This window comes from Peromyscus leucopus, chromosome 5, assembly GCF_004664715.2.
Source record: "Peromyscus leucopus breed LL Stock chromosome 5, UCI_PerLeu_2.1, whole genome shotgun sequence".
In the NCBI taxonomy this organism is placed as follows: domain Eukaryota; kingdom Metazoa; phylum Chordata; class Mammalia; order Rodentia; family Cricetidae; genus Peromyscus; species Peromyscus leucopus.
The window spans coordinates 94373498-94399592 of record NC_051067.1 but is presented as its reverse complement, the minus strand read 5'-3'; the positions used below and the strand labels follow the sequence as shown (position 1 = coordinate 94399592).

Here is a 26095-nt window from a genome sequence, read left to right as displayed (position 1 = left end):
TGCTACTTCTCTTCGAGAATAAGCATAGTACTTTGCAAAAAAAAAAAAAAAAAAAAATCACTATTCTGTGGCTTACAAGAGGTAATTCCTAGGTCAAGTCTAACCACTCAGTACTCCTAGAATACTACAAAGAATAATAGTAACACTGTGTTTTCAGTTTCTCTTCAAACTTACTATTCTGTGTCACACTGAACTATATAGTTCAGTCCAGTATGTTCCATTCTGTGTTGACATTAAGACTAGAGCTAGGTGTGACTTTTTCTAAAGAACAGGCTTTATGCTATGAGTACAACATGCCTCTGTATCTTTCAGTATATCCGTGCTGGGAGATAAAAAGTGCTGGACAAGCCTGACTTAGTGTGTTTGTCTTTAGTCTAACTACATTAAATGAAGAGACTTTTGTTTTCATGAACTAATGACTTGCTAACTTATTTTAAAACAGCAGAGCTTCCCATATAAACGAAGCTTTATGAAAATAAAGATGTTAATGGTAACACACACAGAAGTCCTTTACATTCATGGGCTTGTGCTATGTTGTTGCAGGCATTTTTCTGATATGTCCTTTTTTGATATATGTTTTTCATTTATGGTTTACTTTTTAGCCCTAAATTTTAGTAGTTATAAAAGATCAGAGTAGGATAGGGGTAAAAAAAAACTACTCAAATGTGTTTTATGAGTAACTTTGTGTTAGTAATTTTTAAAAGAATATGTTGTCTCTTATTAAAAAAGTCTGTAATTTGCAATTAAGTTTGAAAAGTACATTTAGAACTTGGAAATCATAGTAGTGTACAATCAATGTTTTTTTGTTAATTCCAGAACAAATTAAACTGGGTAAAATAATAACTGATATTGAATCTGTAAGTAAGAAAATGGAGAAAGAAAAGCAGCTGCGCCTCAAGAAGCCCAGGTAATGTGGAATTATTTAACCTAGACAATAGAGGGGTGGGGAGAGGGGGAGAGAAAAGAGATTTTCTTCTTGGCCAATATTCTCTCACCAACTGCAGTGGTTTCTCAAGCCCATTAACACCCCGTGCATACAGCTAATTTATCTTTCTGCTCTAGTCCCAAAGCATATCAATTATCAAAATTTTAGATTTCAGTTCAATTAACTTTTGAACTGGAGGATGTCTGAGTAGCTAAGCAAACCATCTGGGTTTTACAGTGCATAAGCTCAAATCCAATTTGTGTCTTTCTTGAGAAAAATGCCATATTTTATGATAATATTACATAAGTTTGGAATTTTAATAACTCCTTTGCAGCAATTATGGAGCAGAATAAGTTATAATTTTCCCTTTAAAATCTAATAATTAAAGGTTAGTCTTTCTCTAACAGAAGGTGAGGATGATTCCACAGAACATAGTTGGAATGCAAGGATTTGGAACATTGCTTCTGCTCTCCAAAGTGTCTGAAGATGGGTCAGCTACTCTTCTGGATTATTCAACAGTACCATACCATCTTCTAGTTGACTTTACAAGGATGTGCATGAGGGTTGGCCCTAAGCCTTCGGATAAAACCTCTGACTGCCCCTAAGCACATATTTTTGAGAACTTGTAGAAAGTAGTTACTTCTCTGTTAAAACAGCTTTTTGGTGACTTTTTTTTAGCACTTCATTAGCACAGCATGTTAAGAAATTGATGCAATTGTACAAATAATAGATATTGGAGGAGATACTATTTTGCTTTAAAGAATATCTTGGCATCCAAAATCTGTGTCACAAATTGTGCTTAGCACTAACAGATCTTTGTCCGGTGTAGCCATTTTCTTGGGTTAAATTTATTACAAGTCTTAGATTTGAACAGGTGGAAGGTATGCACAGATTCAGGGAAAGAAGTTTGGTTTAATTTATGATAAGGGAAGAAATTATTGTATTGAAAGATTAATTTTTCCCCTTTCTATCTTGACCAAATTTAACTCAAGACTCAGGTTAGCTTAACTAAGTCATGGCTGTGGCAAGACTACTTAATAAAGCAGTTATGTAGTTTAGAATATCCAGTAAGCTTTTAATAACTAGAAAAATTAACTGAATTCATTTAAAAATACTTTTACTTTATATGAAGCTTATAATCCAAAGAATACTAACAGCGATTTAAGGACAAGTGGGGCACTTGTTAATGATAAATCTGAGCAGAAATAAAGTCTTTCATTATGTTTTCTTTCTCAGTAGAGTTAACAGTTTCTCAGGGAATTGTTTCTTCTACAATCGGGGGAAGGTAAAGGTCTCCTAATACCCCTAGTTCCAATTTTGAATGAAAACATACCCTGTTTAATGAGGAAGATCAACACTATTTGAAATTAAGAGCAGGTACATGCACTCCAATGACGACAGCCTAAGGCCTGGGAAGCCTGAACTTCAACCCACTTGGGCTGCCTTGTCTTTATTTATAGCTAGTTTATGGTGGTAACTTGTTCCTATGTTAGCAATTAGCTTCATTTCATTAATGTTGGAGTGTGATGGGAATGCAAAGGAAAAGACAAGTGAGCGTTTGGGGACATGATGAGTCAGGTTCTTTGAAAACCTGTGTTTTATTTAGTACATTTTTTTTTTTTTTTAAAAAAAGCATTCAGTTGAGTTTTTTATTGAAATCTGGTTCTCCATATAATACAGAGAAGAAGAGGCTGTAGGCAGCAGAAAGAAGAGAATAGAATCAGCCAGGCAATCAGGTAGAGGACTGCTAACAGGCTTTCAGACTAGAGTCTGGGAGGGTTTCTATACAGGTCACATAGAGGTCTATGGGAGAGTTTTTTTTTCTCTCCTATATTTCCTTTCAAGGTCCCTTGGGAGGCACTTATGGGTAAGGTGATACACATTTTTAGGTATATTATAAAAGTATTGACTGAAGAAACAAAAATAATTGGCTAAAAATAAGGAATATGAAAGAATTTCATAAGTGTATGATGTTTGCCTTTGTCCACATTTTTCTATTTTTGGCATGCAAACAGCAGACAAAATGGAATGCTTCCATATTTTCACATTTAGCTTAAGACCGTAATGTTCTATACTATATCTTCAAATTTTAAATTAAAGACTATTGTGCATAAGAATCCTGTTCTCAGGACAATAATGGTGGATGTGGGTACATTCTATATGTTACTTTCCAATATATTATATTTGAGAATCTATGCTTAGGTCTTCTGATCAGTCCAATGACAGAACAAAGGTGAAGTGCCGCATAGCATAGCAACCCTCCTTATCTCTTTCTTCACTTCACCTCAAAAGTGCCAGGATATTAGCATGCATTCCACTGTGTTGAAACATCTCAGGGTTTTTGCTCAATGGTTTTCAAATGTTTTGCTAAAAGGGATCAATTGTAAATTTTTGTCACAATTTTCATTAGTAGGAGATTGTTGAAAAATATTTGTCCTAATTTGAAGATTAAGTAATACTTAGCTGTGGTCCACATGCTAGAAAGTAAAGCAAACTGTCCAATAAGTGCATTTTGCCTCAATTTTAGTAGGATGTAAATGAATTCTAGAATTTCAAATGGAATTACTCCAGTTCTTGACCAAATCCATGGATATGTCATATGCATGACAGAGAGATGAGATGGGTTCATCTTATAACTTACTTACTCTTTATTTAGTGCCTACACCCTGTCTGATATCAAGCTCTGATCAGGATGGTCATAGCCTCTTCCCCCATACATGCTAATTTTTTTCTTAGGAAAACATTTTAAGTACTAAAAACCTATGTAGCACTTATATAACATCCAGATAGCAATGTCATCTCTAGGCATTTATACCAATCAGGTAATTGAACAGGTGCACAGATGAGAATGCTCAAAGGTTTTCAAGAGGTTTTAATAATAGCAAAAAAGTGTGAGCACCCCAAATATCCATTAGAAGACTGATAAACCATCAGTATATTCAATCCATATAGTATAATGTTAAATGACAGTCCAATATAACAACATACATATATATATATATATATATATATATATATATGTTAGTGAAGATGTCCATAATATAATATTAAGTTCTTAGAAAGTTTGTTTGCATTTATATACAAATAAACATTGAAAAGATAAGGAATATTATTATGCAGCTAACCATGTCAAATGAAGTTAGAATAAAATAGTGTAATATAATTACTGAAGCCCCATTACATGACTTCAAGTCATGGCTCCATCTATTTCTAGTTGGGATAATCTGACCTACATAACCCTATGCATTTTAGTTCCCACATGTATAAAATGAGTACATTAATAGTAGAAGCAGTAGCAGATGCTTGTTGGGAGGATTAAATCAGGTAGGACATATAGAAGGCTTTGAGTAGTTCCTAGACTATGAGAAACTCTAGGTTTGCAATAAGTAGCAAAATATCAGAGTGATGGTATTAGAGAAGATTTTTCTTTTCTTTTCTTTTCTTTGGTTATTTACATTTTCTAAACTGTCTATATGGCCCTTGGCTCTAGATCCAACAGATGTGTTTGAATCTCTATAAGTGATATTAGGGAAATTATATTATTCAAAATCCCCTATCAAACAATGAAAAATAGATAAGATGCTTATTTTCCAGACTTTTGTTAGGTGAGGATTGCTCAGAAAGGAGATGTTCCTACATTTTGTCCACACTAAGAACTAGCAAAGTTTAGTGTTATTCTTTCAATAATATTTCCTCTACAGAACACTGAAGATACCACAGGTCTAGTCCTGTTGTCAGGAGTATGTGGGAGCATGTGAGGCTAGCATTTAATCCTGTAATGTTAGACTTGGGGGTCGATTACAAAACAGGGGAGACCGAATCACTCAAGTTGTAACTCTGTGTTTTGAAAACAGAATGTTGGAATCCTTCCATTCCCATGTTGGCTTGAATTTACAAAATCTGACCTCTTCTCTGGGACATCTGAGAGGACCTGGTGAGTTTCCCTAAGCTAATACAGGCAGGCAGCAGTAGTGATTTTCACGATGTAAATCAGAGTCAGTACTAAGCAAAGTCACTTGTATATTATTTCATTTTAAAAACTGTCAAAAGATAAAAAGATTTGGGGACATCTACTGAAAACTAATTTTTGTTACTTTATTTAAAGTTGAGAAGTTGGATCTTTAAAAAATGTGTGTAAATATAGTATGTTGTGGGAAACTGTGAAGATAAATTCTTAGAATTCAAAAGGGTTTTGAGTAATAATTCTTCTAAGTTACTGTTTTTAAAATATATAAAATTCCTTCAAAAGAAGCTACATATGGTATTTTAAAGTCCTTTAAATACAGTCAGAAAGCTTGGAACTTACAGACTATTTTGGAGACCTAGGAGGGGTTTTGACTTAAGGAAACCATGTTGTAGTTTTCCTTCTTTATAACTTGTTACTCATATTATTAATCTTCACGCTATTATTTTTTTCCTCCTACATGTGCAAAGACTATCTGGACAAAGGCTCAGCCATTGTCTGTTTAATGCTGCACAAAAGATAGAAAAAGACCATTTAAAAATGTTTGTTGAGAGACTCCCAGCTACAGATTATTGTGAAATTGAGTGGAAAAGAGCAGAATTGCAACCACTTGTGATATTTTCAAGATTTGCTTAAAGTTGCTCTAATACAAAAATATTCTTTTAAAATACCTGAAATATATACTAAAGGGACCACAGCCTCATGACAACACAAGACTCTGTCCGTTTCACAGTCCCTGCCCCACATCAGCCCATCATTCATGTTGAATGAATGGATGGATGATGGAGACAAATTAAAAGGAGACAGCACCCGAATGGAGCAGCTGAGAAGTGTATCTGTGTGTCACTTCACTCTAGAGAGGGTAGTGAGGCACAGGACAGTTGTACCAGTGCCCAAAGGAAAAAGAATTCAGGGAATAAAATACTTGACACTATTTTTAAATGTTTTTAAAAACATTGTGACTGTTAGTGGACTGAAGTGGTGGTGTCATTAAGCCAACTAAAATGTGTTGCAGTGTTATGCCTTAAAACCAGACTCACCAGCACATTGTCAGTTTCATTTCAGAGATCTCTCAACACTCACCCTTCAGCAGTCAGAGTAGAAAGCTACATATTCTGAAAGCATAAAAATGGTAATAAATCCATCATTTCTGAGTGCTATAGGCTTTCTGTTCCTTTCTCTTTTAAAATGAAATGTATCTCCAATATGAGTTGATATGTAACCACTATTTTAACATGTGGAGTTTTGCTGAATTTGGTTTTGTTTTTAGCTAAACCATTATTTTTTAATTGGAAATTTTTTTCTAAAACAACTAAAACAGAAATGTCTAAAGGCTTGAGACAAGCAATTTATTTTCTAAAATAAAATGTGAAAAAATGTTGATTTCTGTTCTAAAATAATTTATATACATTCATTGCATTACATCTTTGTTGAAAAACTAAATATTTCTTAAATGCCTTTAAAGTTCATTTTAATGATGTTTTCTAAAAATCTGTTTGACACGGGCTCCTGCTCTATTTGCTGAAATGTGTCTCCAGTAATCACAGAAGCACTCACTGAAGCTGATTAAATAACAATGTTACTTAAGCAGTCAAAGAGCATGGGTGTGTCCTCAGAAGTGCAGTCATTTTCTATCACCTTAAACATTTCAAAAATATCAATAAATCATCACTTTTAGTGAAAGAGAAAAGAAAGAAAACTAGATCATAGGAATCAAGACCAATCCCGATTTCCATCGATTTATTGAATTTAAATGGATGACTAGGGTATCACTCCTTGAAGTCTCATGTTTTAAAATGGTGTAGCAGAGTGCTTGCTAGTGTTAATATTGGTGTTCTGATTCTCCTAGCTTCTAAGTGGAAGCCTTATCCAAATTACTGAAACACTTGGTGACTGTTTCTTCATGGGAGATATGTGGAGGCTAATAATAACACCAAACTAAGAATGATTAGTGCATGCTTGTTGAGGTGTGTGGCACACTCTGATGCTCACCAAAACGGAGCTGTAGTTACCAGTAACAGTTTCAAGTGAATGAACTCAAAGGCACAATAGGAGCAAACACCTGGTTTGCGAAGAAGTGCCTCAGCACCTATCCTACAAGAGAAGCCGTCTTACAGTACCACCTCCACAGTGTGAACACTGTGGCCCTTCATAGAGACACCTGTCTCTGCTGTTGTCATGGGAGTCATCTTGTTCAAGACCTTCAACCTGCCCTTTTGCCTTCCTGCTTCAGTACATTCAATAAATCACTTCTAATTTGATATTCCAACAAACACCCTCTCACCAGTGATTTCCAAACTGTTTCTTACCTTTCTGAGTCACAGGGAATAGAACCATGGTATGGACTTTTATTTAGAAAGGTGTTCTTTTTTTTAAATTTATTTAACTTTATTTTATGTTAAATTTATGCATTGGTGTGAAGGTATCAGATCCCCTGGAACTGGAGTTACAAACAGTTGTAAGCTACCATGTAGGTGCCGGGAATTGAACCCAAGTCCTCAAGAAAGATGTTCTTAACAGACAGTTTCAAAAGAAACTCTGGAAGGAGGGAGTTTAGTCAAAGAAAACCACATTGTCCTAAGTGACAAATTCTGTGACCTGATGATGTTCCCTTCGACTCTGTGGACTTTAAGTTTCATGTGTTGTCTTCAAGGAAAGGATGAAGTTACTGTTTAGGAAAGGAGTAGATTGTTAAACAGTTTCCTTTATCTGTGGCTGGTTCTTAGTTTTTCTACAGCCAGTTAACAATAGAAGGACAGTGATTTCCCCCAAGTTCACAGTCTTGAGACCCTCAGGGAAGATCACTGAGTATCCCCTACACTTCTGTCTGATACAGCCTCCACCAGGTGTGGGCTTGCAATGCTGAGGAATGCTAAAGCCTACGGTCAGTAACTCCATGTCTCTCATCTGACCTCACTACCACCTCTCCCACTCTGGAATCTGTTCACTGTGCTACTGGAACTCACACTGAATGTCAAAAACAATCAAAAAGTCCTTTTACCTTCTTAAAATATTCCCTTCACAGTCGAGGCCTAACTGAAGACTGTTGTGAAAACATTTCTGCTTTGGCTCTCTAAAGTGGTGCCATTTCTTTCTCCCATCCTTAACACATGAATCTAAGGGTGGAGACAGAGTGTCCTCACTAATCCTCATCACTGTTGCTTCCAGACCATTTTCCCCCTTTCTAAAATTTTCAGCTTTGGTTCTCATGTCATCCAGTGACATTCTCCATTAGCTTGATTCCTGTAGTAATTATTGGTTTGTGCTCATCTTCTCATATCTTAACTTTAAACCTAGGACCCTTGTTAGTCTCTCTAATGCTTGTCATAATTCTTGGCAATTTTGCTATAGGTAAATAAAGTCTTTAATTCCTTAGCTTCTCAACTCTTTTAGCTCTTTTCCTCTAACGGTTTTTGCCTTCCATCCATCATCCCATATATGCTCTTTCATGTCAATCGTAAAGAGAGCTAGATAGCACCTCCAGTATTCTACTGATAATGCATGGCACTTTATAAAGTCCAACAACTTTAAAAAATTAGTTCTCTCCCTGCACTAACTTCACCAGTGATTTCACCCAGCTCGTGATTTCCCTCACCAGCATATTTATATGGCCCCCAGACTCCAGCTTACATATTTTGTAAATCAGTTGTACCATTTATTTATTTTGTAACTCAATTAGGAGATATACTATAATTTATTAGAATAATTTTTATACATATGGAGCTCAAATATTTTCTTTCATTTTGAATTGAAAATTGTCCTGTAAAGAATATAGCTTTGAGGGTTTTTTATTTGTTTCGTTCTTTTTCTACCCAAAGACTAAAATACTGGTTAAATATTAAAAGATAATTAGAATTTTGGCTGGTTTATCAGGAAGTCATAAAAATAAGTTCACAAACCTAAGGAAGCCAGATTCCATAGGGGCCTCATGTTCTTTAGAGGCGTTGGTTTTCATGGCTCACATTTCTTCCTATTTGCCTAGAGTTTCTACTTAATAACTGTGATAATAGTCTTAGCTGGAGTCATCCTTGGGGGTTTCCCCAGCACCACATTTTTCCCTAATCCCATAATAGCTCCCTCTGTCAAGATAATTCCTTCTGTCAAGATATTGCTCTCCCTCTCCACCCCTCCTCCAACTCAACCATCTCAACCCTTCATGTTCCCATCCCCAACCTCCTATTCACTCCCCCTACCTCCCCCTTCCAGTTTACCTAGGAGATCTTAACTATTTCTCCTTCTTGGGGCAATCCGTGCATGTCCCTCTTAGGGTCCTCCTTGTTACCCAGCTTCTCTGGGCTGAGAATTGTAGCCAGGTTATCCTTTGCTTTGTGTCTAATATCTACTTATGAGTAAGTACATACTATGTTTGTCTTTCTGGGTCTGAGTTACCTTGCTCAGGATGATTTTTTCGTAGTTCCATCCATTTGCCTACAAGTTTCATAATGTCATTTTTTTTTGTTTTTGTTTTTTTTTAACAGCTGAGTATTACTCCATTGTGTAAATGTACCACATTTTCTTTATCCATTCTACAGTTGAGGGATATCTAGGTTGTTTCTAGGGTCTGGCTATTACGAATAATGTTGCTATGAACATAGTTGAGCAAGTGTCCTTATGGTATGGTTGAACATCTTTTGGTATATGCCCAAGAGTAATATCGCTGGGTCTTGGGGTAAGTTGATTCCCAGCTTTTTTAGAAACTACTATATTGATTTCCAGAGTGGCTGTATAAGATTGCACTCCGACCAGCAGTGGAAGAGTGTTCCCCTTACTCCACATCCTCTCCAACATAAGCTGTCATCAGCGTTTTTGATCTTAGCCATTCTGATAGTGTAAGATGGTATCTCAGAGTCATTTTGATTTGCATTTCCCTGATGGCTAAGGATGTTGAGCAATTCCTTAAGTGTCTTTTGGCCATATGAGATTCTTCTGTTGAGAATTCTGTACTCCATGTTTCATTGGATTATTTGGTATTTTGATGTCTAGTTTTTTAGTTCTTTATATATTTTCGAGATCAGCCCTCTGTCAGATGTGAAGTTGGTGAAGATCTTTTCCCATTCTGTAGGCTGCCATTTTATCTTATTGACCCTGTCCTTTACCTTACAGGAGCTTCTCAGTTTCAGGAGGTCCCATTTATTAATTGTTGCTCTCAGTGTCTATGCTACTGGTATTATATTTAGGAAGTGGTCTCATATGCCAATGCATTCAAAGCTACTTCCCATTTTCTCTTCTATCAGGTTCAGTGTGACTGAATTTATATTGAGGTCTTTGATCCATTTGGACTTGAGTTTTGTGCATGGCAATAGATATGGATCTATTTGCAGTCTTCTACATGTTGATATCCAGTGATGCCAGCACCATTTGTTGAAGATGCTTTCTTTTTTCCATTGTACAATTTTGGCTTCTTTGTTAAAAATCAGGTATTCATAGGTATGTAGATTGATGTCAGAGTCTTCAATTCAATTCCATTGATCCACGTGTTGGTTTTTATGCCAATACCAAGCTGATTTTGTTACTATAGCTCTATAGTAGAACTTGAACTCAGGAATGGTGATGCCTCCAGAGGTTCCTTTATTGTACAGGATTGTTGTAGCTATCCTATTCTGGTTTTTTGTCATACAGGTCTTTCATTTGTTTGGTTAGTTACCCCAAGATATTTTATGATATTTGTGGCTATTGTAAAGGGTGATGTTTCTCTAATTTCTTTTTCAGCCCATTTATCATTTGGATATAAGAGGCTACTGATTTTTTTTAAGTGGAGAAGGTGCCTGAACTACCTTTCCCCTGTAACCAGATTGGTGACTACCCTAATTGTCATCATAGAACCTACATCCAGTAACTGATGGAAGCAGATGTAGAGATCCACAGCTGAGCACTGTGCTGAGCTCCTTGAGTTCAGTTGAAGAGGGGTAGGGGGGATTATATGAGCAATGAGGGTGGGTGAGGGGTGGGGGTGGGGTTAAGATACTGATGGGAAAAACCACAGAGACAGCTGACCTGAGCTAGTGGAGCTCACAGACTCTGCACTGACAGATGGGGAGCCTGCATGGGACCAAACTAGGCCTCTGAATGTAGGTGACAGTTGTGTGGCTTCATCTGTTCGTTGGGCCCCTGGCAATGGGACCAGAATTTATCCTGGGTACATGAACTGGCTTTTTAGAGCCCATTCCTTATGGTGGGATACCTTGCTCAGCCTTGATGCATGGGGGAGGGTCTTGGTCCTGCCCCAACTTGGCATGCCAGCCTGTGTTGTCTTCCCAAGAGAGGTCTTACCCCCTATGAGGAATGGATGAGGAGTGGAGTGGATGAGAGAGGGTGAGTGGGAGGATGGGAGAGGGGAGAACTGTGGTTGATATATAAAATGAAAAAAAAATTTAAATAAAAACTATGATAATAGGAAGCCCAGCCACATCCTTCCCATTCTCTCTTTTTGATTAGTTCTCTCTCAGTCCATCAACATAAACATATGTTTAAAGGTGCATATGTGTGGATGTTTTCTAGGTATGAATATATATGGCATGATTTTCTTATCAGCATGGTGGAATCTTCTTCCAATAAGATGAATGACATTGTGTTAGGACAATAAAGTATTAGGCTCATGGAATCTCAAAGAATATCTCATAATGAATTGTGTTAGCAGCAAAAATAATTTCAAATAGTCAAAACTCTTCTCATTATATGTTTATATTATATTCAGGTAAATAACAAATTTGCATATTTCATTTTTATAATATATACAGCCTTATTAAGAATGTTTAGAAAATAACCACATTTTCCATTAATGCTCTGCTTTCTCATAACCATGATTACCAACTTGTTTTATTTTCTTAGAATTTTGCTTTTTAATCTTTTAAAAACCTGTAGCAACACAAATTCAAACATTTCCTGTAGCTAGAGTTTTTCTGCCTTGCCCACAGTCAGGACAAATCTTTGTCACCTGCCAGTCCCACAGCGGCTCAGACCCAACCAAATAAACACAGAGACTTATAACGCTTACAAACTGTATGGCCGTGGCAGGCTTCTTGCTAACTATTCTTATAGCTTAAGTTAATCCATTTCCATAAATCTATACCTTGCCATGTGGCTCATGGCTTACCGGCATCTTCACATGCTGCTTGTCCTGGCGGCGGCTGGCAGTGACTCCTTCTGCCTTCTTGTTCTTTCTTTTCTCCTCTCTGTTAGTCCCGCCTATACTTCCTGCTAGCCACTGGTCAATCAGTGTTTTATTTATTGACCAATCAGAGCAACACATTTGCCATACAGAACATCCCACAGCAGTTTCCTATAGTTAAGTCTAATATTATTTGATTAATTGCATAAAATATCCATTTCGTTTTCTTCCAATAACATTATTCCCATCTACTCCTACGTGCCAAAAGGTGTCCTTCATCTACCCCTCCTGCATGTCCTTCTGGAGTAGTCCATATCAGAGAAGAGACATCACATTGTTTGTCCCAGCCTTCCCATAGGGTATAAAGACAGCAAAGAGAATGGATGAATCAGGGGTTCTCTACTCATTTTAGAAGTACAAAATAGATAAAAATAACCATTCTTGATAGGCTTAACTTTATATCAGCATCTACTATATAACCGCAGGTGGATTGAGAGATACATGAAGCTTATCTGAATACATTCAGTCATTGCTGTAACCCTGTTAATTCTATGAATTCTCACTTCCAGAATTTTATGTAACCATCAAATGTCTTCTTATTTTCAATCATTGGTATAATTTTAATTATTACCATACACTAAGATGTCTGACAAAAGTGAAATTTAATATGATTTAGATATTTTGTTATTCTTCAGTATAATGACTTTTCAAAATATTAATGAAAGAGTAGATGTTTAAAACAATAAATTTATTTTTAATATAATAGTAGTATAATTTTTCACATTATATATATATACATATACACATACGCAAACACACACACACACACACACACACACACACACACACACATATATATATATATATATATATATATATATATATATATATAAAATTTGCTTCTTGGATTTTCTGTATGCTCAATCCTAACTTTTCCAATTTTTCCTATGAGAAGCTAAGAATCATTAAGCTTATGACCAGCCTAAGCCATGTAAATGTCACGTTATGTTTAGTATGTGTGAATGTGTGTACGTATATATGGTGCTATAGATAAAACCCCAGGGCCTCACTATGCTGCACAGCTACTCTACTACTGAAGTACACCCCAGTCCTAGTATCATAGTTCTGATTCCAGTTTCATATTTACTCCCTTTTACTATAACAATTTACATACGTTCATGTTGTCTGATATGTATTTAAGACAGCTATGCTATTTAATTATTATATTATCAGTATATAGTAAAGCAAACTGTTTTTCAGAATAGAAAGGGGATATAAGCATTTTGTAGAGCACACAACATTATGAACTAATTGGTAATATACATATGCCTGGAGTTTTGACAATTTTTGTCTTTGTACCATTATATACTATATTTCTCATTTCTTTGAATATTTTTAAAGTGAACTTTTTCATTCAGTCTCACAAATATCAATATGGTTATTGTGTGTTATACAGCTTTGAAATGTGATTTAGAAATTAGTTTGTGTTGCTCTTTTAACATGTAATAATTTAATATGAAAAATACTTTTCTGGCATGAATTCCCATGGCTCTCCTTAATAGGCACTTGATAAAAGTAAGAGTTTGTTATCTGAAAAGAGATCTTGCCTCTTCCTCTCCATGAAAATGTGAGAAAATATTTCTAATATGCCAGATTGTAAGCAATCAAAGGCGTCCGTGCTGGGAGGGAAGCATGCTGTGACATCAGGGCTCAGCAAGTCTTTCAGGGACATGTGAGAGGTAAGAGAGACAGTTTCAGAGCATTGCAGTAACAGCCATGTCTCCATCAAGACTGCTTTCTGCTCATCTTATACCTGCCACACAGGGAGAACCAACAGGGCTTAGGTAATTGCAGATAGTCTAATTTCTGAAATTCCAAGGGAGACAGTACATAGTCAATAAATATTAATAGTGTTGAGTAGATTTCATGTGTTTGTTATTTTAAATAGTTTTAGACACAGCATTTTAAAATTATAGGTAGAGAACTCATTCATACATCCTATAGCAACACTAAGAGAGAACACCCTTAGACCCATAATGTACAATAGAAGAAAAATTGTATTTTCCTAGTGCATTAAAAAAGTGAAGAGGGGGCTGGAGAGGTGGCTCAGCGGTTAAGAGCACTGGTTGTTCTTCCAGTGGTCCTGAGTTCAAGTCCCAGCAACCACATGGTGGCTCACAGCCATTTGTTTTTTTTTTTTTTTTTTTTTTTTTTTTGGTTTTTTTTGAGACAGGGTTTCTCTGCGTAGCTTTGCACCTTTCCTGGAGCTCACTTGGTAGCCCAGGCTGGCCTCAAACTCACAGAGATCCGCCTGGCTCTGCCTCCCGAGTGCTGGGATTAAAGGCGTGCGCCACCAACGCCCGGCTCGGCTCACAGCCATTTGTAATGAGATCTGGTACCCTCTTCTGGTATACAGACAGACTGTATACATAATAAATAAATCTTTAAAAAAAAAAAGTGAAGAGGAGGTGAAATAAAATTTAAAGATACTTTATTTAATATGGCTAAATATATCATTTCTATATATAATCAATATGAAAAGTCATTAGTAATACATTTCATATGCCTTTTTTCTCATTAAGCTTTTGAAATCTGGTGGATAGGGAAGCTTACCACATATTTCAATTTTGGATACACTTTATGTGTTTAAAAAAATCCATGGCTTGTAGTGTTTGAACACAGCTTTTGGCTGTGTGTGTCAAGAGACCTTGACCACTTTTCTGTATTTCATGACACTTGGTATATAGCAAATGTACAACAATATTTAAAAAGAATGAAGATAAGGAAGACAAGGCCAAAGAACATTGGAATGAAACTGTGTACTCCCCTGATGACAGGTAAAGTGCCCCTGACTTCATGTTTATCCAATCTTCAGTGTGAATTAACATATTAGGGATTTAAAATATTTGTGTTTATTTTTATTATATTTTATAAATTGACCTACCAAAACATAGTATTTTTTTTTTTCAGTTACAACTTAGTGGAAAAAAACTAGAATCAAAGAGTAGGAGGTTCTTGGCACCAAGATTATAGCTAAGGGCAATTATGTTAAATTGCTTAGCATGCTGTGGAATTAATTGCCCATGATCTTAAGCATAAATACTTAATTTATAAAACAGCCTCTAAGCATGCAGGTCCACATTTGGATACATGAACATTTTGGTGAATAAGTGGCAGTCATATATCCAATCTGAAAACTTAATATCCCCATCACTTCAGGTCTCCTTAGCACCCCTCTGTTTGGGCCATCGCCCAGAGAACTGTCAAGCACAAGGGTGCATAATTTGTTCTTCCTTGTCCTACAGACACATTCACACAGACCGAGCATAACAAACACGTAGAACTGTGAAACGTGCAGGACACACACACACACACACACACACACACACACACACACAGGCAGGAACCTGAGAATGGAGGCTGGTTTCATGGGCATATGACCTCACCCTTGCAAATGATCTAATACTCTGTGACCTTGAAATTCTTAATAACTTTATAAATTGGTTTTCAAATTGGTGCTGTGTGCTTGAGTCTGCTGTGATGATGGGCCGTACTTTGGAGGCTTGCGGCTTGGCTTCCAGTTGTCCTACCTCCTGCCACCCCACACCCATTTTACAGGGCAGGTTCTTGACAGTCTGCTCTTGGATTCTACCAAGTAGTGTCACTAACACTTCCCTAGTGTGGAGTGTGGGTGCCAAAGCAAGGAAGGTTTAGGATGGGTGTGGAGTCTGAGTAACTGTGATAAACATGACAGGTGGACACCCCTGAATCAAAATGTTTTCTCCATTTATTCATTTTTCTTAAATAATTCACCATTTTCATTTTTTGGACTCTGCAAGTTATGTAGCTGGCTGGCCCAGGATGATGTGAGGAATGATGATAAAAATCAACTCTGTGATAGCACTGCACAGGTCCTATTATAGTGTTTCATGTGCTACTCAGAAGCCTCTCCATCCCCACCCCTCTTCCCTGTTAGAGCATTCTGCTGCATCCCTCAGAGATGACTGCTAACATTAGCACTATCCTGCTAGCTTCCTTGCTTTCCTGTCCACCTTCATCACCGGGAGCAGTGGAGATGAGTCATTTGTTGTGTTGTGTATGGCTTTTCTGTGCCACTATTGCTTACAGACCATACCCGTGTCTACACACTGCTGGCGCTGGGTGTCATGGTGCAGGCGCACTTTTGGACTGTCATGGACATACCCACTTTGTGCTGGGTGTGTGGAAAGGCTTCTTTCTCTGAGGTACATACTGAAGAGAAATTTTGTGACTCTGGGAGTTGAAGTCTTCAACTCCTCAATAATGCCTAGCCACCCAGCCAGGTTGTACTGATCTGTGCTCCACCTGCAGACAGTACTTCCCTGTTGTGATTGGTTCTTTAAACTCTTACCTCAGACCTATGAGTTGGGATACGGGCATTTCTTTAAAATTTGGCTTTGCTTTCCTGGAAATGAAGTTGAATATTAGTTTTTTTTCTTATACTACTTGACTATCTTAATAGTTTTTTAAAGTCCCATTCAATTTTATCTACTTTTCCTTTGGCTTTGTCCTGTTTCTGAGTTGTAGTGGTTCTTTATAAAATATTCTAAACTGTATTTTGTCAGTTGAAAAATTCTCCTGTTCTTTATTATTTATCTTTACAAACATTTAATGTTTTTCACAAATAGAAGCATAATTTATCAATGAGTTCTTTATAGACCCATTTCTTTTTTAATGTTGTTTGTTAAACATTAAAAATTTTTCTTCAAGCACAGAATTAATGCCCAGTTTTCATATTTAAGTTGTTTAGGTTCCTTAGAGTTGAATTTGGGCAAAAGTAAGCAAAATATTCATTTTCATTCTTTCTTGTTCTTCTTCCTTAATAATCATAGAAATCTTTACTGACATGTCCTCTGACTTCAGGATCACCTCCACCACACACGGGTTTCTGTAAATGCATGTCTATTTCTGTTCTTGTATTGTTTCTCTGTTGAGCTTGTCTGACCTGATAAGCGCAACATTACTCACTGCTGTTTTTATAAAAAACAAAACAAAACAAAACAAAACAAAAAACCCTTTTGTCCAGTTTTCTATTTGTCTATGACAAGATGCTGTTCCTGCATTCATGAGTGGAAGACATGCTTTCTGTTTTTCTTTAAATGTAGTTTTAAGTCTGTGTCATGAGCAGTTTTGTTGTTGTTGAAACAGGGTCCTGGGATGTAGCCCTGTTTGCCTTGAACTCAGTCCCCCTGCCTCATGTTCCCAACAGCTGAGGTTCCAGGTGTGCTGCCATAGCAGGCTAACAGAACTTGCCTTTGTTCCCATCTCCCTTTCTGCCCCCTGATTTCACTAGATATGTTATTTTTGTATGTGCCCCCATACTTTAAATAGATTACTATGTTTAAGTTATAGTATTTAATAATTACTGATGATATTGGTACCCCGAGCTGTCGGTCTTGGGTCAGTTCAACCACTCATCAGCTTCTTTTCCTTTCTCAAAAATTTAGGTTAATGGTTATTCACAGCTCATACTAATAAAAGATGTCTATTACACTCCTTTCTCTTATGTATCTTGTATAGTTTCTGGACAGACTGTGCTCTTCATTTCTCAACTTTAGTGTGTTTTCTGAGGTGATTTTTAGTGAGTATCATAGAGTGCCTTGAATTGTCTGCTAAGAGAATTGATATCCTTCAGTTTGAAGACTCTAATTGTATTTCAGTATTTTGTTAACTGTCTTTAACTTGCTATACTTTGTGTTATTTTGTTTCTTTCCTGTTTGCTATCATTGTTCTTCTAATTCCTTAGAAAGTTTTATTGTTTCAGGTTGTCCACATTCATCAATCCTATTTTCAATATCCTCTCCCCTTTTTTCATTTCTGAAAATGCTTTTATTTTCTTGGTTTACTTCTCTCCTAAACTTACCAACTCAGATAATTATCTTTAATGTTTTATTGTATTTTGCTTTTATTAAAAATTGGTTCTTTTTGTGGTAGTGGCCAACTTTTATCCCTTTCTCAATCTGTTACATAGTGTGCCTGGCCAGCTTGTCTGTTATTAATTTGCGTCAGCACTTCTCATCTGTTTTGTTCCTAGTAATAAGTTTTGCCTCTGACATATCTGTCACACACTGAATCCTCTTCCACTGTTGGTTTTCTGCAGTATTTTGTATGCATTAACTGCTAGCTAGTTTTTAATTATTACTCAATTTGAATGTATTGAGCTTTTCTAGGCCCGGCCATTTGAGGAAAGCTTGGGTGTGAATAGCTAGTGAGTAACGGGGGCTCCTTTAATGACATGGTTTGTGAATGTACAGAGCTATTTTGCCTTTATTTCCCCAGCTGCTTTATTTCCACACCGAGAGACAATTCACTTCGTTGGATACCCACCCTCCCTTCTACCTCATCTGGAGGCTAAGTGCTGAGAATATTTATGAAGACCTTTCAGCTTCACCATTCAAAATTCTTAAGATCCCCTAAAATAGCAAGAGTGATTCTATTGTCTATAAAATAAGGAACCTATCCCCATTTCCCCAGATAGACCTGATTCTTACTTACACTGTGGCCAGTCATTTTCTCCAAGATTAGCAGCTGTGAGCATCTGTGGCAGCCTTTTGCTCACACTCCCACTTTACTCTGATGCCTGCTAGGAAGAGGTTTACCCCTTATATAATATGCTAGGAGGGTCTATGTTGCCTAGTTTCATTTAAATAATTTGCAATGTGGTATTTATTGGTTATTAATTATTTTTGAGAAGTGAAAGAGGTAAAGACTTCATTTTGTTCCAAATTTTATGAATCATGATGTATAATATTATTTTGATACATTGAAATAAATGACAAGAAGTTAATCTCCCTGAAAGAATTAGAATTCAAATATGTGAATCCTTGGCATAAAGCATTATTATCACTCTGTACTTTTATGCTAAGTGATATTCTTAGAATTTCATCAACACTTGTTTATAAGATACAAGATGCAAACTAACATTTCAGTAGAGTACATTCTTCTAGCTGCTGAAATAAACTACCCCCATGTGGTTTAATAATAACAGAAGTCTATTGTCTTATGGTCCTAGAGCAGTGTTTCTCAACCTGTGAGTCATGGCTCCTTTGGGTTTTCAACAATTCTTTCATGGGGGTCACATATCAGATATCCTAAATACCAGATATTTACATTATGATTTATAACAGTAACAAAATTACAGTTATGAAGTAGCAATGAAAATGATTTTATGGTTGGGGGTCACTACAACATGAGGAACTATGTTAAAGAGTCACAGCATTAGGATGGTTGAGAACCATTGCCCTAGAGGATGGATCCCTGGACCAAAGGTGCTGGCAGAGCTGTGCTCCCTTCATAGCCATTGGGAGAGGACCCTTCCCTGTCTTTTTTAAACTGGAGGAATTGCTCCATCTGTACCTCTGACATCACAGCAGCATCTTTCTGTGTGACTACATGTCTCTTCTTTCTGTGAAGATGCAGGCAGACTAAGTTAGGGACCCTCACTACTTTAGTATTATCTCATCTTGATTAGCCAATCATACCTGCAATGATCCTATTTTCAAATACACTCACATTCTCAGGTATTAGGGATTAGAACTCAATTTAACCCACAAAATAAGTCCTGTTTGGTGGAGAATGAATTAGCTAGTTGTTTTTAACTTCAATTTTTTAAAATCAGATAAACAAGCTTGTGAAACAACTCTTTGAAAGCATAAACACTGTTCATTTTATCAAAGCTATCCTTATTTTAATTTTGTTTAAATTTATAAGTTTCTTAAGTTGAATGAAAAGTATTTGGAGGCCTTTTTTTGCTCCTGTATCAGGATGTTCAGATGCCGGAGTTTCTCAGTTGCCTGTTTGATGGACAGATTGACAGTTGTGCAAGCACACACAAGCCTTTGTTATGCAGCCCAGAAAATGGGGACACAGGAATGATGCTTTGAATTAGTTTGTCAATGAATAAAAGTTTAAGTTCTCAGGGGCTTGATGATTATAATGGAGTATTTATTTCTGCATAACAAGGGAAAATATTATTTTGATAAATTACCCTTTTAAAGTCATAGAGTTCAGATACATTTTTTAATTTTTTTGAGAATTTATATAAGAATAATGTATTTATATCATTTTCACTCCTACCTTTCTTTCAAATCTTCCAATGTTCTCTTATCCCTCTCAAAATTTATGACCTCTGCTTCTATAGTTAATATTGTTACTTACATACATATAAGCATGTAACTAAGTAGATTATATACCTACCTACATACATATACACACACATATAACTCAATAGATATACCCATTTTAGTGTTGTTTGTATGTACATGTGTTTAGGGCTAAGCACTTGGGGTTGGAAAGTCTATCAGGGGCTCATCCCCAGAGAAAACTGATTTAAAATAAATCACTAAAGAACTAAAAAAACAGTTGAGCAGCTCCTGGCCAGATAAGTACCAAATCCAAATTGGGATGCAGTGTCTTGAAAAAGCCTGTGAGTGAGGAGAATAGGCTGAGGACCTATGTTAGTGATTTTTACAAAGGACAATCTAGATTTAAGCTGAGGTAAGAAGCTAAGCAGAATGAAAGTGGCCCCTTCTCTAGAGAATGATGGGATCAGCTACTTTTTAATCTTTAACTCTATTTGTAAAGAATATTTTGCTGCTTATCTGAATCAGGAGTTGTGGCCACTTACAATGCCTTTCATGGACTCCTGTAACTGCCTAGGATGGTCAGGAAACTTCAAATTTTAACATAGTTTAAGATGGTTTCCAACTGTTAATGCCCCCAGGCTGCTGTCAAAAGGAAATGCAAACTCTATTTTACCACAGGGGATTATGTAAATTATTTTTAAAGAGTGGTGGCATTTGAGTAACTAAAAAGTTAACCATATAAGGAAACAGTACAAAAGTTGTAAGAATCAGCCAAAAAATATATATTATTGACAGTCTTATCCAAATTCAGATATTTTCTAATGACTGGATTCAGATATTAAAGAAGTTATGCTTAGTGTGCTTAATGAAATAATGATAATTTGAAAATAGATACATAGAACATGAAATTATAAAAAGTGAGACCAATTTGAAATAAAACTAGTAGAATTTCTAGAAATAAAAGTTTGATAGTTATTGCTAAATAGGCACCTCAGTGTAGGAACTCTACTAGAGGGAGAATTCTAATATTGGAGAGGAGAGGAGAGGAAAAGAGAAAGGAGGGGGAAGAGAGGGGAGGGGAGGAGAGAGGAGGGGAGGAGAGGGGAATGGAGAGAAGAGGAAAAGAGAGAGAGGAGAGGAGAGGAGGAGGGGAGGGAAGGAGAGAAGGGGAAGGATAAGAGAGAAAGGGGAGAGGAGGGAAGGGGAGAGGAGGAGGGGAGGGGAACAGAGAGAGGACAGGAGAGGAAAAGAGAGGAGGAAGGAAAAGAGAGGAGAGGAGGGGAGGGAAGTGGAGAAGAGGAAAAGAGAGAGGACAGGAGAGGATCCAAAAAGGGAGAAGAACCAAGAGGCCCGAGAGAAAGACCAAGAGAGCACTAGTCAAAATGGCTAGGTGTTATAGAAGAGAAGTGAAGCTGGGGGATGGAGAGGTTTGAGTAGGGGGCAGGAGTGAGAAATGCTGAAAAGAGGTAGGACTCTGTAACAGGTACTTGCCAAAGATGCCGAGAGATTCTGGGAGAACCTAGAGGCCAGCATCCACTTTAACATGTTAAATAGACACCTCCACTAGCCATCTATTCGAAGTTTCTTTGAGACCTAGCAATTATATTGTCAGTGGACATATTTAGGAGCATTCTAGGAAGAAAGGACTATAACGAGTAGGAAAGTGATGTAGATGCAACTGAGAATGGTGAGTGGGAAGGCACGGCAGTGAGGGTAAGAGTGAGAAGCCAGAACCATGACAGGTTCCCACAAGTCTGAGAGCACAGCCCAGGAAGCAGACAGCAGCCCTCCAAGGGTGTGACGAAGTGATTGTTAAAGAAATGATACTGAGAATAGTTTAGAGTTTATGAAAAATATCACTGCTTAGACTAAGGATGTCCAATTAATTTTAAGTTTAGTTTATAAAAATACATGGCTTGAGAAACCAAAAGAGAAAAAATTAAAGCCTCAAAAGGAGGGGTAGAGGGTGAGGGTGGAGATGGGAGGGAGGAGGAGAGAGAGGGAAGGAAGGGTGGAAGGATGGGAGGGAGGGAGGGAGGGAGGAGGAAACAGATTTCTTAATAATGGCTGAGAAATCTGTGTGCTTAATAAACTAACTGTTGATTTAAAAATATGTAGGTTTGATAACATCTTTGGGGAAGTTAAAAAACAAATAGGTAAGTGAAAATTGAGAGTAATCAATGAACAGTGATTTTTACTATAAGCTGAGATGTAAATGAAAAGGTAGATTCAAAAAGGCACAGATATCTATCAGAGTTAAAAATAAACTGTTAATAAATAGTAGTAGAAAAAATGTCTACTGGGTATAAGGTATCAATGCGAAATACAAGCAAAATAAAACAAAACATAAGAAAAAAAACACCGACCCACAGTTCTCACCTTAAAAAGAATCAGGGACAGTTTACTTTGTAGCCAAATTTGAGTGACAGTGCCTGAGGAATTTAGGTTTCTCTCAGTTCTGTGTTCCTCTGTGGATGCAATTTCACGAACTTTTGTAGCTTTACAGAACACAGCTATTCATAAATCAAGTTTAAAGTAACTGGTGGGTGAGAGGTGGTGCCGTGAGGTACAAAGGTAGGTTTTCCACAGGCCTCAGATGCCATCTGGAGATTGTTCTCAGCCTTTGGGTTGGTGCAAGCCAATGGTATGCTAAGTTACAGATTCTAAACATTTTATCCCCCTTTTTATTAATTTTTTCACGCAATATATTCTGATCATATTTTTCTCTTCCCACAACTCCTTCCCAATCCTTCCCACCTCCAAAAAGTTTTATGTGTTAGTCACAGGATGCTAGTTTGAACCGAGAAGGTGGATAAGCACTGCTTTTCAGGGCGTTAAAGTTAGCCCACGGTAGCCTCTGGGCATACAACATCCCAGTGTGTTCACATCACTGCAGTTCTAATCAGCCAGTCAGTCTTTGTGGCTGCAGCTTCTTCTTACCTTTCCAGAATTAAATTCCTATTGACAAAGGTATATAATTAAAATAGCTAATAGTGATTATAATTCATAATTTATTAGAAAGAATATAAATTAAAGTACTATAGGAGATTATATATATATATATATATAAAGTGTGGTGGTATATGCCTTTAATCCCAATATGAAGTAGGCAAAGGCAAGCTAATGTCTGTGAGTTTGAGGCTAACCTGGTCTAGGCCAACCAGGGCTACCTTGTGAACTTGTGCTTTTTTTTTTTTTTTAATGATGATGATTATTTATATCCCAAATGCAGTTTCCCCTCCCTCCCCTCCTCCAATTCAGTCTCTGTCACCTCCCCTCTGACCCTATGCACACTCCTCTGTTTCACATATTTTAATTCATGAAAAGTCTTTCAATATGTATTTTAAATATTTAGAGTGTTATTTTCAAAACTAATTTTCAAGATAGTGAAAAAAACTAGCATAGTTAAGGCATAAAAATAATTGAGAGTGCAGAGTGTGAGAGTGCAAAGTGTGAGGGTGCAGAGTGTGAGGGTGCAGAGTAAGTGTGCAAAGTGTGAGAGTGCAGAGTGTGAATATGCAGAGTGTGAGTGTAGAGTGTGAGGGTGCAGAGTGTAAGTGCAGAGTGTGAGGATGCAAAGTGTGAGTGTGCTAAGTGTGAGGGTGCAGAGTATGAGGGTGCAGAGTGTGAGGGTGCAGAGTGTGAGTGTGCAGAGTGTGAGGGTGCAGAGTGTGAGGGTGCAGAGTGTAAGTGCAGAGTGTGAGGATGCAAAATGTGAGTGTGCAAAGTGTGAGGGTGCAGAGTATGAGGGTGCAGAGTGTGAGGGTGCAGAGTGTGAGGGTGCAGTGTGTGAAGGTGCAGTGTGTGAGGGTGCAGAGTGTGAGTGTGCAGAGTGAGTGTAGAGTGTGAGGGTACAGAGTATGAAGGTGCAGAGTGTGAGGTTGCAGTGTGTGAGTGTGCAGAGTGTGAAGGTGCAGTATGTGACTGTGCAGAGTGTGAGGGTGCAAAGTGTGAGGGTGCAGAGTGTGAGTGTAGAGTGTGAAGGTGCAGTATGTGAGTGTGCAGAGTGTGAGGGTGCAAAGTGTGAGGGTGCAGAGTGTAAGGGTGCAGAGTGTGAGTGTAGAGTGTGAGGGTGCAGAGTGTGAGTGCAGAGTGTGAGGGTGCAGAGTGTGAGTGCAGAGTGTGAGGGTGCAGAGTGTGAGTGTACAGAGTGTGAGTGTGCAGAGTGTGAGTGTAGAGTGTGAGGGTGCAGAGTGTGAGGGTGCAGAGTGTGAGTGCAGAGTGTGAGGGTGCAGAGTGTGTGTGGAGTGTGAGTGTAGAGTGTGAGGGTGCAGAGTGTGGGGGTGCAGTGTGTAAGTGTGCATATGTCATTTGCGCAGACTGGGATAAAGAAATCAATCCTGTTACAATGGCAGTTTCAGGCTTTTCAGGTCTTGTTGGGGTCTCTGCAGCTCTCCAGTGCTGAGGGTGCTCCTAATCCATGGACTGCACTTACTCTAGCAGAGATCTGAGAACATCTTGCATATGTACAGATGGACGAACAAGAATGCTTGCAGTGGTACAGTCTATAATAACCTCAGACTGGAAACAATACAACTTATAAATCCATTCATCTAAGTGGGGAGTTCACAGCAAAAAGCACACAGCCTGCATTGACATACATCAGTTTTATAATATAACATTGAGCATACAGGCAAAGCACAAAGCTGGTTTTGGTAGATCAGGTTCAAATAAAAATGTAAAACTAAGATTTTCTCTTTTAGGGCCATTTGCAAATATGTAAAAGGGTGAGAAATATTTACAAGAGTCATAAAAATGGTTCATTTGGCAGGAAAGAAAATTCTTTGGAGAGTGAGGATTCTGTGGCACTGATTTGGGCCCTCTCTGTTAAACTCAGATACACATGTAGTTTTGTATGATTTGGGGGGTCATTTTATAGTAGTAGGTTTTAAAAATAACATTTCACTAATGAAAGCAATGCTGACACCTTTTCCCATAGAAGATTTGGGGGCAGGAAGTTGTAGAGTAACCCACTAGTCCAGCCAGCCCTGAACCTTTAAGTTTCCCCTGAAACGTGATGTTCAGTATCCACATGGAGCTGTTTTAGGCAAACTAGAAAGGATGGTCATTGTGCATCATCTAGAGTGCTGTAAAGTTATGACAGAAAATATATTTACAGTAAAACTCTATGTCTTAAACCAGGAGTTAGAGAACCATCCCAGTTCATGAGAGACATTTATTTGGAGTTTGTTCTTATGGCCTTAAGGAAAACAGCAGTATTACATAAACCTTTAGGTTTCATGAGGAATCCCCCACATCCCAGTCATTTCTTGCCAGAATATCCTTCTGGATAGCATGAGAAACTTCTGGATTCTGACATGTGTGCCAATAAACTTCCTAATACTATAATGGAATGCCTGATACAATAAATTTAAGAGGAAAATGAATTTTGGTCCATCATTTTGGAGATTTCAGTCTATGGGTGGACCTGCCTGTTTTACTGTAGGCCTACTGTGGGAGATAAGAACGTCAGGATAGGGATGTGGTAAGGAAAATCCCCTTACTTCACAGGAAAGCCTCACCCCTTGAAGGCTCTACCATCTCCCAGTAGGCCAACAAAAGCTCCCTAGGAACTAAGACTAACTAACACATAGACCTTTGCTGGGCCAAATTATAGTAACTAGGTTCTCTCACACCTCCCTGTATTGATAAAACAATGCACTTAGGCTATAGAGATCCTAAAAGAGGGTATAGATGCCCTGAGAATATGAGACTCTGTGCCCTAGCTCCTTATGTTTACTATTGTCTTCCACTTAGGGCCAGAAATTGCCCAGTGCCCTGATGTCTACCTAAACTGTCTCCTTACCTGTCATGCTGCCCTGACATCCCATCAGGGCATTGGTTCCCAGTGAGCATCCCACACTGTGTGGCACCACAAATGGCTGAGAGTTTCTCTCATTCTTTCTGTTAGACTATGTACTTCTCAATGCCTGGGGCTCTGTCTTGTTCCTCTAATAATATAAACACTTAACCTG

General features: G+C 37.6%; 1 protein-coding gene across 1 annotated transcript in view; it reads left to right on the top strand.

The window, feature by feature from the left end:
- Iqcm (IQ motif containing M) overlaps window positions 1-26095 on the top strand; it is a 469797-nt gene that overhangs the window by 160173 nt on the left and 283529 nt on the right. The window contains exons 6-7 of the mRNA XM_037206157.1: window positions 817-907; window positions 4780-4859. Coding sequence (XP_037062052.1) covers window positions 817-907; window positions 4780-4859 — 171 coding nt within the window. The remainder of the gene's footprint in view (window positions 1-816; window positions 908-4779; window positions 4860-26095) is intronic.